The sequence below is a fragment of the Zootoca vivipara genome, chromosome 3 (genome assembly GCF_965207765.1).
Source record: "Zootoca vivipara chromosome 3, rZooViv2.hap1.1, whole genome shotgun sequence".
Classification (NCBI taxonomy): Eukaryota; Metazoa; Chordata; class Lepidosauria; order Squamata; family Lacertidae; genus Zootoca; species Zootoca vivipara.
Genome location: NC_142586.1, coordinates 71,786,463 through 71,802,830, shown reverse-complemented (window position 1 = coordinate 71,802,830; position 16,368 = coordinate 71,786,463). Strand labels below are relative to the sequence as shown.

Genomic DNA, 16,368 nt, shown 5'->3' with positions numbered 1-16,368 from the left:
ATGTTTGATAAGTTTAAAATGGTTTACTTACAAACTCTCCAAAGGTCAAATGCATCTGCTTTTCCATACACCATTCAGAAAACACAGGCAGTGAAACTTGGCCAAGTTACAGTAGGAACACAATAATGCAGTCAGAGCTTGGAGCAACCAGCTCACACCTCTGTACACGTTTCTCTGGTAGAATGAATTAGAACAATAGGCTTGATTACCTTCCTCCCAAGGAGAGGTAGAGTGACCAAGCAAAGCCTGGCAGGGCAGATTACTCTATAGCATTAACCCCTTCATGTGTTAATTAGATTTAAGCGTATCGGGTATATTAGGTTGGTTATCCCACAGTTAATGCTTTGATTATGTCCAGGACCAGACCAAAGTATTGATTAAACTAAATCTCAGTAAATCTTTGAACTTTTTAACCATCATTAAACAACAGAAAAAGCATCAAATTCAAAAAGCATTGAATTAGAGCTGGAAAGGAAAAGTCAGGAACAGTGTAGATTCTTCTTTTGTTCATTTTCAAGATGCAGCTTGTTCAAGCAGCACCTACAAATGAATATTTTTGTTCAATTTCATAGTGTGTTGCTGATTCTTCTTTTGAAATTCTCATGTGAAGTCATATGACACCATGCGATTGATAGGTGGCAGCCCCACCCACCTGTCAAAGTGGCCCACTCAGGGTTAGTGAGAAAAGGAGTATTGTGTGGCACACACATAGTTTGTAGAAAATATTGTGTGTGTGGTTTTTTTTTAAAGAAACAATCCCTGTTTCATTGTGGGAAATCAGTTAACCTCACTACCTTATTAACTAATGCTTTAAACTCTTACTATTTAACAACATTTGAAGCAGGGTGAGGGAAAAAGTGGTCCTGTGTAAACTAGAAAGATGATGAAGTTCATGGAACTGAAAACTGTAGAGAGACCCTTGAACTATTGGCACCTAAAAGCTAGAAGCTACTTCTGCAGAAAATGGAGGTGTCCTTTATTTTTACAGCCCCCTTTCCCTAATTATATATCAATGATGAATTCCAGAGCTTAATTACATTTTCACTCTGTGGAAATAATTTCCTAGCAATGTCTTATAAAATATGGAAGTTAATTCAGGCTTCGGTTCTCTGTAATTACACTTGCTATCCATATGGGCAACTGAAGAAATTAATATTGATTAATGATACTTAACTGTCATGAATCACAAAACACATGTTAATCTCATTCTCTCTTCATATTCATGTTGCCAAGCTATGTCAGGAAAAACGATTTGTTCCCAAGGATCTCTTTTCTTTCTTTTTTCTTTTTTTTTAAGAAAAAAGTCTTCAGAGGATCATAATTTGTAATCAACCTGGCCACTGATAGAGCAAAATATGCAAGCCTGAACGAAGGGATAAGTTGCAGCTAAATTCCCAGGATGAACAATTCTGGATTGTGAGAAGATGAAGATTTGCCTATTTGTTATTTATGTAGCCCAACTGGGATGTTCAGTGTCATACAACAAATCTAGTTGCTAAGGCTAGAATTAGAGATTCTAGCAGATGTGTGGCTGCTGTCAGAAACAGAAGCTCCAACTCTTAGTTTTTTTCTGGTAGTGATACAGAATGAAGCTACCACATTGTGAATTTCTGTGGCTTCACAAGAACCAGCCAATGAAATCAGAGTAAGAATAGGGAAACCTGCAGCACAATGATATCATGCAATTTTACACAATGATGTCATGTAATGCCACACATTTTCATCACTAGATGTGCTCCTTGGGGGGGGGGAGGTGGGATATAAATGCAATAAATTAATAAATACATTTTGTTGTACATATTATCGTGGATATTACCATACATTGGCAGATGATGTGTAATAAAAAATTCTCCTTATACTTGACGAAGGTGATAAAAGAGACCAAGTTATGTTGAGGTAAAGAAGTATATAGTTGCATAGATTGGTTGTCTGTATGGGCTTCAGCATAACATCCTTAGCTCTCAGTTACTGAAATCACTGGAACTTAAATGTGATTTATTTATTTACTGCAGGGATAGGGATCCTCAGGCCTAGGAGCCAAAGGTGCCTCCTGGACCTGTCTACCTGGCCTTTGGGACTCTCCCAAAGACACCCCCAGCCACAGCCCTTCTCCCCAGACCACCCCTCTCCCCTCCCCTGCTTTGCACCCCCTCCTTTTTGCCTGGCAGCAAAATGTCATTGGATTTTGATACTGCTTCTTGCTTGCCTGGATAGAAGATAAAGAGAGGTCTGTCTAAGAACTAGACGCCAGTGCAAAAGTGAACTTTGCCATACTGTCCAACGTGCCACAAATTGGAACACACAACTTTGGGGGCTGCAGTCCCCCCAAACACACATCTTTTGGGGGCCCCACTCTCGCAGGAGCCAGGTGACTTGTGTGAGAACACAGCTCCCCAGAATGGGCATCTTTTGGGGCTGCACTCTCGTGGACATCCTAGGATACAGTCAGAAGCTGGGATGGTTTCTGTAATTCCAGGATGTCCCACCTAAAGTGGGACAGTTGTGGCGTCTGCTCTGTTGCTCTGCCCTCTTTTGCCATTGACTCAAACTACCAGTGCCATGTGGCCATGGAAGGTTTCCCAGAAGGAAAAGAGTCGCTTGGACTTAGTATATTTGTATCCTACCTGTCTTCCATCATGGAACTCAGGGTAGCCAGGTCACAATCTGTCTTCTTCACCTGCTAATCCGGTGCTCCTTTTCCAAGATAGGGTGTAACAAACCGGTGCCTTTTGTGGCACCCTTCTAATCTGTCTGCACTTTCTTTCTCAATAGTGGCCTGGTTTACATTTGATCCCTCTTCAGCCCATCGGGACATAGTCCTTTCCAATGACAACCAGACTGCTACTTGCAGTAGCTATGATGACCGTGTCATTCTGGGCACAGCAGCTTTCTCAAAGGGAATCCACTATTGGGAACTGCATGTAGACCGTTACGATAACCATCCAGATCCAGCCTTTGGAATTGCTAGAATCAACGTCGTCAAGGACATGATGCTAGGAAAGGATGACAAGGCATGGGCTATGTACGTTGACAACAACCGCAGCTGGTTCATGCACTGCAATTCTCACACCAATCGGTAAGCATCCAGGAACATTTTCTCGTGTGCATGTGGAACTTTCCCCCCTCAGGAAGTCACTTCTCAAGAGAGAGGGCTTTTGGGAACCCTTCCAGCATTTCAAGAGCATGCTTCATCAATTCTAGACATTGCAAACTTCCCCCATAAATCAGAAGCTTATTGCTGTGTAGTTCTGTTGACATTTGTTGACATTATAATTTCATTATTTTTATGGCATCTATGGACCAAGCTAGATGCACTATGAGCAGCCACTTAATTTAAACCTGGGCCTGCTTCAATCACATAAAAATCAGCGAATGGAGAGGAGATTGACAATAATGACACCCAAGTGGCGTGTACTAAACTTCCCCACCAAAATATTACCTCAAGACAGCCTCTACTCCAATCATTTTTCTCTTCAACTTAGCTCTAATTTTGGAAGTGTGGATGGGGCAGAAATCTGATTCATTTCTCACTTAAACACAAACTTGCCTAATTCACAGTTTCCCAAAGAATACATGAACTGAAACACAGTCATCCTTTGAAATCTGCACTTCTCTAGATTTTCCAATGCAGTTCTCCAGCAAAGCAACGTGTACAAAAATGCACATACCAGGGTAAAATGTACGTATAAATGTGCATAACAGTGAAAATTGCATTATACATTTGGAATACTGAATACATTTCTGGTCACTTCACCTCACCTCACCACAAAAAAGATACAGCGGAACCTTGGCTCCCAAACCCCTTGGGAGACAAACGCTCCAGCTTCCAAATGATCAAAAACCGGAAGTGATTGTTCCAGTTTTTGAACATTCTTTGGAAGCTGAACATCTGGTGCAGCTTCCGTGGGTTCTGATTGGCCGCAAGAAACTCCTGCAGCCAATCGGAAGCCTCACCTTGGTTCCTGAACCGTTTCAGGAGTCGGACGGACTCCCAGAATGGATTAAGTTTGGGAACTAAGGTTCCACTGTATTGTAATGAAGTTCAAAAGATGGCTATCTGGTTTATCAATGGGATGGAGCAACTCCCCTCTGAGGAAAGGGCACATGGTGAAGCAACCTGGTGATGATTTCCTCAGAATCTGAACTGCTACATAGACTGAGTCAACCCATATTTAGAGGCTTTGTGAAAATTGGCTGCTAATTTCTGTGCCAGTGGAAAAAAACTGCTCCATCTTAGTTCTGGAAACTTTCAGATATTTGAAGATCATTATAGAGGCTATATATTATTCTCTATACAATAAATGTTGGTTTGCATGTTATACCTAAGCAGGGAAAGCAGCTGTGCAAGTGAAGCCTTGCGTGTGTGGCAAAAACATGTCTGTTGGCCTCCCCACCTCATACACATGACTCCCTTATGTTGGAGATGATGTTTGCATAAAAGTGCATAGGCTATGTACACACAATTTGTATCCTTGGCAAATTGAGGGTATGAACTATAAATTCAGAGCCTGCACATGTTGACATGGATGCACATAACCAGCCCCCGATTAGAGTGGTTGCCCAGTGCATGGAGACTGAGCATGGCAAGGGTGTGTGGTCAACTTCTGTGTTCCTGAACATGCATATACTGCACATACATCCATGTGTGGAATGACTATCAGCACATAGATCAAGATTTAATTTTGCTTGTGCTGCTTTGGCTATAAAGAGTCAAAGAAAGGCTCTCAGTGGTAGTAAAATCTGCAGCGAGAAGCAGGCATTGTTTCTTTGTTTATTTATTAAAATTGTCAGCTGCTTTATCTTGCCCAGGGCAACCCAAAGTGACCTACAACCAAACAAATAGTCAATAAACCCCACGTAGAGTAGATACATTAAAACCAAGAAGAAAGAGAAATCCATTAAAAACATCCCAGCCACAGATGGATCAGAGATGGCATTGCTAGATCCTGCTACAGGAGAAGCTTTTCAGGGCAGTGTCTGAATTGGTGCTTCACTAATTTAAACTTCCTGTGGAATTCTTCTCAATAAGGGTTCTTTTTATCCTTCCTGCTGCATGCTGAGATTCTATCCATCTTTGCTATGCCCATTTTAAAATGCGGAGGAAATAATGTGACACCTAAGATTTGAATGGAGAAACTGTGAATCACTTAACATTGTCTTAGAGAACTTAATGAAAAATTGAAGTAAAGGGAGGAAATAAGGATAGCCCTGCTAAATAACAAAAAGAACAACAGCTCATATTTAACACTTATATGTGGCACTTTCAAGTATTCTACGCCCGTCACATAGATTATCTAGCTGCAGTCCTTACTACAACCCTGTAAGGTTAGTACTATTACCCCCCTCTATTGCAGATGGTAGTACTTAAGACTGCGGGAAATTGGTTTTTCTAAGGCCATCTAGTGAATTTATGGCAGAGATGAGAATCAAGCCAGGGTCTCCTAGACTTGTAGTTCACTTTCCTGAACACTATGCTACACCCGCAGCCTGATAAAGACTTGACTTTGAATTCACCAAACCCGAGCCCTTGTCCAGCTTCTTTTTACCGGGAGGCTGGAGGCTCAGCTTGGGAGTCGCGGGGGTGGGGGCATCAAGTGGCACCCCCCCCTGCCGCACCGAGTGGGCTTTCTACCTGGAGTTTGTAGCTGGAGGCGCGCGGATTGGAGTCGCCAGGGGGGGCAGCGATACCCCGCCACGTAACGACGCATGCCCAGCATCCCGCTGCGCATGCGCAGTTACGTGGCGGGGTATCGCCGCACCTCCAAAGCTGCGCGCCTCCAGTTACAAAACTCCAACTACAAAAAATCCTTTTCCTTCAGTAGCACCTTAAAGACCAACTAAGTTTATATTTTGGTATGAGCTTTCGTGTGCATGCACACTTCTTCAGATACCTAAAATTTTTTTATTTTGCTTCGACTCAGACCAACACGGCTACCTACCTGTAACTACAAAAAATCCCACACTGAGTGTGCATTTTACCTGGAGTTTGTAGCTGGAGGCACGTGGCTTTGGAGGCGTGGGGCGGCGGTGATACCCCGCCACGTAATGACGCATGCGCCGTTACGTAACACGCATGCGTCGTCGTGTAGCATCTCCCCGGGTGTCGCAGCACCTCGCTATGCCGCTGCACAGTACTCACAAAAAAGATAAATAAAGCTTGCTTGAGGATCCTTACCATTCTGTCAAATCCTGTCTATTACCCATTTCAACGTTGTTGAGCCAAGCAGCTTAGCTATGATTAACTCCAGCCCCCTCTACTAGCCCTGGAATGCTGATTCTATATTTCAGGGATTGAATTCCACTAGATCCAGAGCTTCAACATATGTTTAACGTGTGAGGTGGAAATGAAATGCCATCATGGTCCCTTCTTTCATGAGCCCAAGACCTATGACCCACAGCTCAGGAACAGATAGATTAATTGCATTTATTTTAGACAACCTGCATATTGCATATTACACTGCCATAGCAGGGTCACAAATACTGGAGAGAAAGTAGGATGAGTGGGTTGAAGGGTTTCTAATCAGTTTGCAACCCGTTTATAGGATGGAAAAATAGCCTTGAGATCTGCTCAAAAGTTCCTAAAGACAACGAGCATGGTTCCATTTCTTTTCTCTGTTCAGAATAATTTTAAACCTGCCGAGAGTAATGTTTCCCCAAAAACAATACACATCCAAGGCTCGGATATCTGCCCCTTTAAAACCCTGATTAGATTTAAAGAGGAAATAATGTTAATCTCTACTAAATTTAGAACACTGTGCTGCTTTCAGGCCATGTTGTGTTGCGACAAAATGGCAGCACTCACTCATTGCCCTAGAAACCTACTTTATTAATGTTTTCTCAGGCATACTGGATTATAGGCACACAATCTATTTTATGAAATATCACCAAAGCTTAATAAAAAGCTATTCTGTGGAGGACACAGAAGGGAAATACGGTACTTTTCTCATATTATTATTCATTTTAAAATTATTATATTATATTATAAAATAAATAAATATACAAATTGAGTGCTATTGCCTTTACTCAAGATAAATTACAGAATATCACAAAACAGTGATCAGACAGAAGTAACTAAATACATTAATGTCAAGACCATAATTTTTGCTTCTAGCAGCCATGGGATGCTCTTAGCATTCCTCCCCCCCCCCATTATTTGCTTACGATCTTTCAGTCCAACAGTTTCACCCAATCTAGACAGCTGAGTGGTTTGTACTACCTTTGCCAGCCAACACTTTATGGTGGGATTGTTTGGTATTAATCAGTTTCTGTTACTTCCATTCTTTACTGCTATTAATAAATCTATTACCAAAGGATTCTGAGCTGTCAGTACAATGTCATACATAAATACAAATGGCAAAACTGTAGGATATGTTATAATTTTTTTTATCTTGTTGATTTCCTTAACAAGGCTCTGTCCAATTTTGGGTGAATTCCCCCCGCTTCCAGTAGACCTCCCTGTCCTATCCCATGTTGTTGAGGGAGGGTCCAGGCTCTCCCAAGTTGCTTTTCCACAGCATCAGGTGGCAAGAGGGGACAGGAAACTCCCCGCTGTAAACTTTACTAAATTAACTTAAGATCAAAACTATTGTCACTTCATTGAAAAAAATTGAAACCACTGAAGATTCTCAAAATGTATTTGACATGTGTGCTCATTAAAATTAATGTTTCACCATTTATCACATCGGTAAACTTTATCACCTGATATTTCAACCAAAGAATATTACTACAATGATATTTCGCAAAAGAACGACGCACTGATTAATGCACAAATGTTAATTATAGTAGTTTACAATACTTGTTTCACAACCTCTCTTAATCCTGATGTAATTATTACTTCACATTCCCTCTCATGCTAATAGAAAGTAGTCTTAACATCCTCCCTTGTGATCAGAGTGATTTACCATAAACATTGCACAATCCCCTAAGACTCAGTGTTACAAATAAGGGCTTGGAGACAGAGAAGCATGGCTGGAGTCCTGCTTATGCAATGGTACTTTCCCCTCCCCCCTCCCCCCACCTCTCCTAATTTCTTTATTCCTTCAAGAAAGACAATAATAAAAAATGCCAGCGTACAGCTTCCAGGTCATGTGGCCAGCATGACTAAGCCGCTTCTGGCGAACCAGAGCAGCACACGGAAACGCTGTTTACCCTCCTGCCGGAGCGGTACCTATTTATCTACTTGCACTTTGACGTGCTTTCAAACTGTTAGGTGGGCAGGAGCAGGGACCGAGCAATGGGAACTCACCCCATCGCAGGGATTCAAACCGCTGACCTTCTTATCGGCACGCCCTAGGCTCTGTAGTTTAGACCACAGCACTACCCGCTTTAACCCTTTAACTATGCCTTTCCAACCCATTGTTTACTTAGTTTCTTACTGTGGTCCTCTCCCCTTTTGATAATGATGTTATGCATAACTGTTCCAACAGTAGTCAAACTTGTTTAATTACTGTATGTGTGTTGTTTTCTTCACTCTCCTGTATCCATTGAAGAGTGAAAAGCCATACCTCAGTAGTAGAGCATCTGCTTTACATGCGGAAGATCCTGGGTTAATTCCCCAGCATCTACAGCAGGCATGGCCAAACTTGGCCCTCCAGATGTTTTGGGACTACAATTCCCATCATCCCTGAGCACTGGTCCCGTTAGCTAGGGATGATGGGAGTTGTAGTCCCAAAACATCTGGACGGTCAAGTTTGGCCATGCCTGATCTACAGGTAGGGCTGGCAGAGATTCCCTGTCTGAAATCCTGGAGAGCTGCTGCCAGTTAGAGTAGACAATACTGAGATGGATGGACCAATAGTTTGGATAATAATAATAATAATAATAATAATAATAATAATAATAATAATAATACCCTGCCCATCTGGGTATAAACTCTGGGTGGCTCCCAACAGAATATTAAAAACATGAGGTTATTGCGGCTACTCTTGAGTAACGACGCTCCACACCTGCTTGTCTTTAAGGCGTTTTTATTGTGCATTCCATTTACAGTGCAAAGAGTCTGGAAAACATGTCTGCTTAGTTTGAGTCAGAACCTCGCAATGGCTTCTTTCTGTTTCATAACAGCTTGGGAACCCCAAAGCACCTGCCTCTCGTCCTATGGGGTGCCGTACGCCTCAATTCAGGCGTGGGGGGGGGGAACGGCTGTCCTTCTGACTGCTCTCCCGTCATTTCCTCCCCAGCTGCCTCCTTCTCTACTCAGTGTCGAGGCTCTTCGATGCTGCTAGAGCATCGTCCCTCCCTCTCTGCTTCCTGACTCCTGTAATCTGATCCGCTACTGGATTTACTGCTCTGAGAGGAACTCGACCTGATGAGGGGGGGCTGTTCCCTATAAGCCCTCCCCCTTAAAATGATAAAACATCAAACATTAAAAACGTCCCTAAACAGGGCTGCCTTCAGGTCAGGTGTCGTGTAGTTTTTTATTTCCTTGACATCTGATAGAAGGGCGTTCCACAGGGCGGATGCCACAGAAGGCCCTCTGCCTGGTTCCCTGTAACCTCACTTCTTACAGGGAGGGAACCACCAGAAGGCCCTTGGAGCTGGACCTCAGTGTCCTGGCAAAACGATGGGGATGGAGACGCTCCTTCAGGTATACTGGGCTGAGGCCATTTAGGACTTTAAAGCTCAGCAACCAACACTTTGAATTGAAATTTAAGATTATATTTTGATGTCCCTATGTACTCTGCTAAAGAAGGAGACTGATATAGTTTCTTTTCAAAGCTGGTTAATAACAATTATTCTCTCTGCAGAGGTACATGTTTTTACGTTAAACTTCCATTGATGTTGAATTTAAGCAAATACTATGTCACTCATGACATTCTTCATATGAGTTAGAAATTGTTAGTCAACTTCATAGAGAACCAGAAGAGTTTTATTTTCCCTTTTGGCTGTAGATTTGCTTGAAACTGATGCTAAAATTATGCCTTGCATGTCAAGATGCAATTCTGTTGCAAAACTCCAGTGACATTAACAAAGCATAAGTGTGTGTGTGGTCAATGCACATATTCAGGGAATTTCTGGCTCAGTGGTTCTATACGCCATAGTGTTGGGCTAGCCTACCTTCCCTGAGGAAAAACACATTAATGTCAAATCAGTCTTGCATGCAGTAGTCGGCTGAATCCATAATCATAGTTTGATCCTGCCGTTTAAGCAGCTGTTCCTATCACCTTATCAAGAGTTATTAGTAACAAACACAGATCTACTAGGAGCTAGTCTCATAGCCTTTGAGTTCCTATTTCATTTAAGCAACATCTTTTCATGATGGCAGGGTCAGTTGGAAACATATGCATGTAGTTCTTCACAACAGAAACAAGACAAATACCTCTATTAGTTTAATATAACACAAAATTGGAGTGACCTTCTTTTAGAAGGGAACGGGGCCTTGGTTCCTTTTTTAAGAATTCTGAGGAAGGCAGATGTGCCACAGGTACAACTTCGTCTAGCAGGGATTAAGCAAAGAGCAGCTGTTGCTTGTCCCAGTTTGAGGGCTGTTCTAGGGAACGGTGACCTGTGGTTGCCCTAAAATTTACCTTTTCTGTTTCTGTAGCGCTGCTGCTTACATACGTTTTCAGACAAATTTGAAATTTTACAAAGCATACATATGACTTAGTTGCGTAGAATTTTCTTTTCACAAAACGTTATACTTTTTACCCCGTTGATACAGATAATGTTGATCGTGGAAACTTTTATCAACTTTAATTAGAAATCATGGCATTTGAACTTAAGTTTCTTGCATTGCATTTAAATGAAGGTTTGAAATCGAAGCACCAACAGTGTTTTACAAACCACCAGGGCCATCTTCACCCGGGGGTCCAAGGGGTGCGGGGCAGTTTTTTCTGCTGTGTCATTGTTACAGGTGAGCGATCCCCCCAACAACTTTGGTTTCCCCCCCTCCCCAAAAAAGCTCAATAAAAGTTAATTTGGGGGTGTTTAAACTAAATTTGGGGGCGCTGGGCAGATCTTTACACCCCTGTGGCGCATATGCTAAAGACGGCCTTGCAAACCTCAAACCCAAATAGCGTTACGTGGGGTCATATTCAACACCGCAAATCAAGATTTGGAAAATTTGATTGTAAAATTGTAGTTCAGCAGTTTCAGATTTAGGAAATTTGGTAAGTGTGGGCCAATATTTCTTTCAGGTTCAACTCTACAAAATAGTAATGATTATTTTCTTCTTTTCTTGTGGTTTCGTAAGAGATTCCTGCATTAAGTACGATACATCAAGGTAATGTAGCTAACATAAGCATTTTTGTCTCCGACCCTTAGAACAGAAGGGGGTGTTTCAAAAGGTGCAACTGTAGGAGTTCTTCTGGACCTCAACAAGCACACCCTGACCTTTTACATAAATGGGAAACAGCAGGGACCTCCAGCATTTGAAAATGTGGAGGGAGTCTTCATGCCTGCATTAAGCCTCAACCGAAATGTGCAGGTAAAATTATTTTCCCACAGATTTATTTATTTGCTTTTGTATCCCACCTTTCCTCAGAGGCTGTGCTGTCTGGAGCTGATGGGATTTGGGAGTCCAACCATTATTCTGGATCCCCTTGTCTACTTGTGGGGGGGGGGTGAGTTCTAATTTGTCAAAAGGGCTACTTCAAGAGGTCAGAACTGCCTTCTTAAACTGATGAAAAGCCCTTCCACGTTGACTGGTTCCTATGCTATCAAACTCATGGTAGCTGAAGGTTTCCTGCTTCATCTTCCAAGTTTCCGTTCTAAGTCTTTTTTCGTTTTTTTCTCCTCGCAGGTGACTCTGCACACAGGACTTGAGGTACCTCAGACTGTCAGACCACCAAAGCTGCCGAGCAACTGAGCTCCTCTTACGTAAATCTGAGCTGGATTTTATAATCTTTCTAAATAGATTTTGGCATAAATATATACAAAGCATTCATAATTTAGATCAAAATCAGAATTGGTTATTAGAGTTAAGTAACCTAACACTGTTTTTTGTCTACATGCATTTCAAAATGTTACAACCTTCTGAGAGTGCTTGCATCACCAAATTTCCCGTGCATTAGCAATGCGTGAAACCTGATTGGTCTGCCCATCTAAAGTCAATGGATTTTCTTAATATAAAAAAATTGCCTCATTTTCCTTTTCATCCATTTTTCCTTTAGCCACTCATGTGGCACGCGCCAGAGAAAGTGAAAAGTACTTTATCACCATTGATTAGACTGGGATTAAATTCATTGTTGTTCTTGTTTTCCATTCTGGTCTCTGAGTTTGATGTACTGATGTGCATGATAAAGGTCCAAATACTGTAGGTACTGTTTGGGTAAAAGGACCCAGTCCCCCACTGGTGGGATTTGGACTAAGTGATGCATCCTCCAGATTTGGGCAGGATGAAACAGGAATGAAATTGTTTGTGATCCCACTGAGGTCAGTAGCATAATTCTCAGTGAGTCCACTGTGAGCAAGGACTTAATTTTTAAAGCAATATATGCTGCAGGCCTCAAACTGATTGCTGCAGAGTAGTGCTACCAGACCTCTTGTAGCAGCTTGCAGCACTTGACTGAAGCTCATGGAGCACTAATGTAACTTCATGATTTGTGACTTTGTGTTAATATAATGGTTGAGAATATAATCAAATGATTTGCAAACAGAGCAGATCTCTGGAAGAGATACACTCATTAAAACACAGATAAGGACATGTGGAACAACAAAGCACAGATCCCATATCTACTCAGTAAAATAATAATAAATATTTAACATCTTAATGTGATTTTAGATCCTCTTCTTTTACCTATGTCCCGCACTCCACCTTTCTAGTCAATATTCTATTATTTAACAGGATTTAATTAACAAAACTGCTAAACTATATACCATTCATATCCTTCTTCTTCCAGTCTAGCAAAATGGACTTTGCTTAACTTATCACTCATACATATTCTTCCACAAGTATTTGTTGGATTGCAGTACTGTAAAGCCCTTTTTGAAGTTGTTTCATGGCTTTCTGAGATGCCAGCTGAGTCAATCTCTCAACATGTAGCAACAACTTCATTTTTAGGGCCAAACTAGATGTGACATTAACTGTGTCTGTGCATTTAGCACCCTTAAAAAATAATAAAATTAGCTGATGTGGTGCTATGTATTGGCAGCCAGGGTGGGTGGGCCGCTCCCAGCTCAAATAGCAGCTTCAAAGGAATGATTTTAGTAAGGATGAATCTCTCCACCCTGCTTCTGTGATCCCAGTAGTTACCCATCCCTGATGTACCTTAAATGCACATACATATTTAGTATGAGGTCTAGTGGCCAGGTTCAGACAATTTTTCTTGGCTTCAAAAACCATGGTCAAAGTTGACTACTCCTTCTTTCTTTACCCCTCCTCTCCTTATGCCAGCTTCAGCACTTAATTATTGGTTTGACATTAAACCAGAGTTCCCCATTATGTCCAGACCAGGGAGATCTGGGTTATTCTCAATTAACTAGGATACTAAACCTGGTTAGTTAAGGCTGGATCTAGACACATCAAAAAAACGTTTCTGGAAAATGTGTTGTAAAGCTCATAGTGGAAAATCACATTGCCAAAGAATCGAACTCTACAGCACCATCTGGTGTCTCAGTGTTATAACACATTTATAATGCTTTCCCCCCCTTTTCCTCCCCCCCTCCTTTTTTTGTACTAATGTAGCTGAGTCCTAAGTCACAGTTCCTCTGACCAGACATAGTAGAGGACTCTGGTTTAATACAAGCCAGGAACTAAGCCATAGCTGCCAAGTTATCCCTTTTTTTAAGGGATCCCTTATGCTGAATAGGCTTCCTCGTGAGAAAAGGGAAAACTTGGCAGCTATGAACTAAGCACTGAAGCCAGATTTCAAGAGGTGGAGGAAGGAGCACTCAGTCCTGATGCTTGTTCCATGCTTCATGAACCATGATCTATGATGCAAGGAAATATTGTTCAAATCCTGCTATAGGGTAGCAAATGTTCCAGTCTGTAATGAAATGGATAGTATATAGTATTATCAACATCATGCAGCCATTACTGTAGCTTGGATGAAGACGAGGCCTTGCTCAATCAAGTTCTTACGTAACTTCACCATATGCTCTTTCATAGTATTATTTTACTAATTATTTACCTTTCCAATGATGCTATCACCCTTTGTGCATTTAGATGTGCATCTAGGCCAATACGCATGCTCTCCTTCTGTTAAAAAGCAACACACGCCAACAGAAGTCCCAGGTGATGCAGGTGTTGCTGCAGGAGTTGGGGAGGAATGCTGAAATGGTCTTCCACAGAAAGAGCCAGGTAAAATGCTAGCCTAGAACAGGGGTGGGGAAACTGTAACCTTCTAAATGCTGTTGGACTCCAACTCCCATTAGCCTTAGCTACTATGGCCAATGGTCAGGGATGATGGGGGATGTAGTTGAGCAATGTCTGGTGAACCACACCTTCCCCACCTCTTGCCTAGAACCATCTCCCTGATATGCTAGTTTTATATGCCTGGGGAATATGTTTTGCCGGGAAGCAGGAAACACATCCAGTCCCTGACCGGCAGTCTGAAATTATGGACATCATAAATGGATATATCACAAGAAGATTCTGCTCATCTGCTTTAACACCTATATACTTGTGTGCCCTTAGTTAATACAGTTGTACCTTGGAAGTCGAACAGCTTAGTTCCCGAACGTTTTAGCTCCTGAACGTTGCAAACATGTTCCGGTTTGTGAACTAATTTTGGAAGCTGAATGTCCGATGGGGCTTCCACAGCTTCCAATCAGAAGCCGCGCTTCGGTTTTCGAATGTTTTGGAAGTTGAACGGACTTCTGGAATGGATTCCATTCGACTTCCAAGGTACGACTGTATAAGAATTTTATACATTCCAAATCCAGCTTTCTGCCTTGTATGACACCTCAAATATGGGACATACTGATATGTAGCATGTGGTTTATTTGTGTTTTTTTAAAGAAAACCTTGTCTAGTTCAGATGTTAAATTGGGCCAGGAATCTTTCCGGCATCTGCATCTGCAGTATGTGAGTCCATGGATATAATAATTAGCAAAACACATTATCTCCAGCATACATTTCTGAACATCAGAGATAATGGGAGTTGCCTATGACATTCTAGCTCATTCATTGCATTGTAAAAATACATTGCTGTGACACTTCTGCTGAAATCAAATGTGGCCCTGCAGATCGCACCTCAGAACCATGGAGACTAGGCATGTCATTGCATGCAGATATTCACTGTTCAGAAACTCATGGTAGGCATCCTTCACTCATCGTACATGTGGAGTTCTAGTCATTATTCATTATTCATATTACATGGAAATCTGTGGTGCACAGGGGTGTGCGTTTGAGATGGAAACTGAATTTAATGCAGCAACTGAATTTGTGATTATCATGCTTATACTGCTGCAAGGATTCAGTGACTGGGCTTCACACAATTCCTAGAACTACTACACAAAAGCATTTCATGTGCATTGATCCAAATGCATCCCTATCATAGGTTCTGTGATTCAATGTGGAACTTCATGTGCAACTCAAATGAGCTTTCCATGCATATATGCAGAGTGCGCTATAACTGTGGAGAGTTATTGGGGAAGGATTCAGAAGTGGGAGAATTGGGAATCTCATGGTGAAGAAATTAAGGGCACCACCAGTTAAACATTTCCATACAATTCCAACTTTTTTCTTTCAATCCCTGTTTCCTCCAGTCATGCAAGTAGCAAACAGACACTAAGACTGGCAAGGAAAGAATACCAGTGGGTTGGACAGAAAGGTTCCCTTTCTCCGGCAGAATAGTCTGGAAAGATTCCTTCCACTGATGGGGGGAAAACTCATTCCATTACAGGAAGCTCTTTCCATTGGAGAAAGGAAGCATTTGGATCCAACCAACCCCGTGAAAATGTGTAATTTCCCCTCTCAAGCCTGCAAGCAAAGGTGCTTTCTGATAAGATGTAGCTCTTTTTATTATACTACTTTAATTTTAAGATACTTCTATATGACTGTGATATACTGAAAGTAGCAACAAATGCTGTTCTATTTACTGAATTTCTTGTTTAAAAGTTATCAAATTTTGTCCAGGGTTGTGTTGTTGTTTTTAATTTAGCAGGGTCAGCATCAAGCCTACCTCACCTAACATCTTATGGACCCTGCTCACTGTGATCTAAGCCTTGTATGAATTTAGAACTTGTACAGATAATAATGACATATTATACACAGTACTTCTTTGGAAATACATCATACGGCCGTGATTCCCAAATGGCTGGGCAACCATTTTGCTCCTGTGAATCACAACAGCTTTATGGGCCAGAGGTGAGCGCTGGGAATAAGGTGATGCAAAAGACTAAGAGGGTTCTGTTTCTGATCCAGCCTAAAGCCAACAGCTAGGCCCAAGAAACCCAGTAATCCCATTGGTATTAGTCCCATTTAGT

General features: G+C 41.7%; 1 protein-coding gene across 1 annotated transcript in view; it reads left to right on the top strand.

Moving 5' to 3' along the window:
• TRIM67 (tripartite motif containing 67) overlaps window positions 1-13,048 on the top strand; it is a 32,657-nt gene extending 19,609 nt beyond the window's left edge. Inside the window, exons 8-10 of the mRNA XM_088666417.1 lie at window positions 2,773-3,076; window positions 11,263-11,425; window positions 11,741-13,048. Coding sequence (XP_088522543.1) covers window positions 2,773-3,076; window positions 11,263-11,425; window positions 11,741-11,806 — 533 coding nt within the window. The 3' untranslated portion in view covers window positions 11,807-13,048. The remainder of the gene's footprint in view (window positions 1-2,772; window positions 3,077-11,262; window positions 11,426-11,740) is intronic.
• Window positions 13,049-16,368: the final 3,320 nt, after the last annotated feature.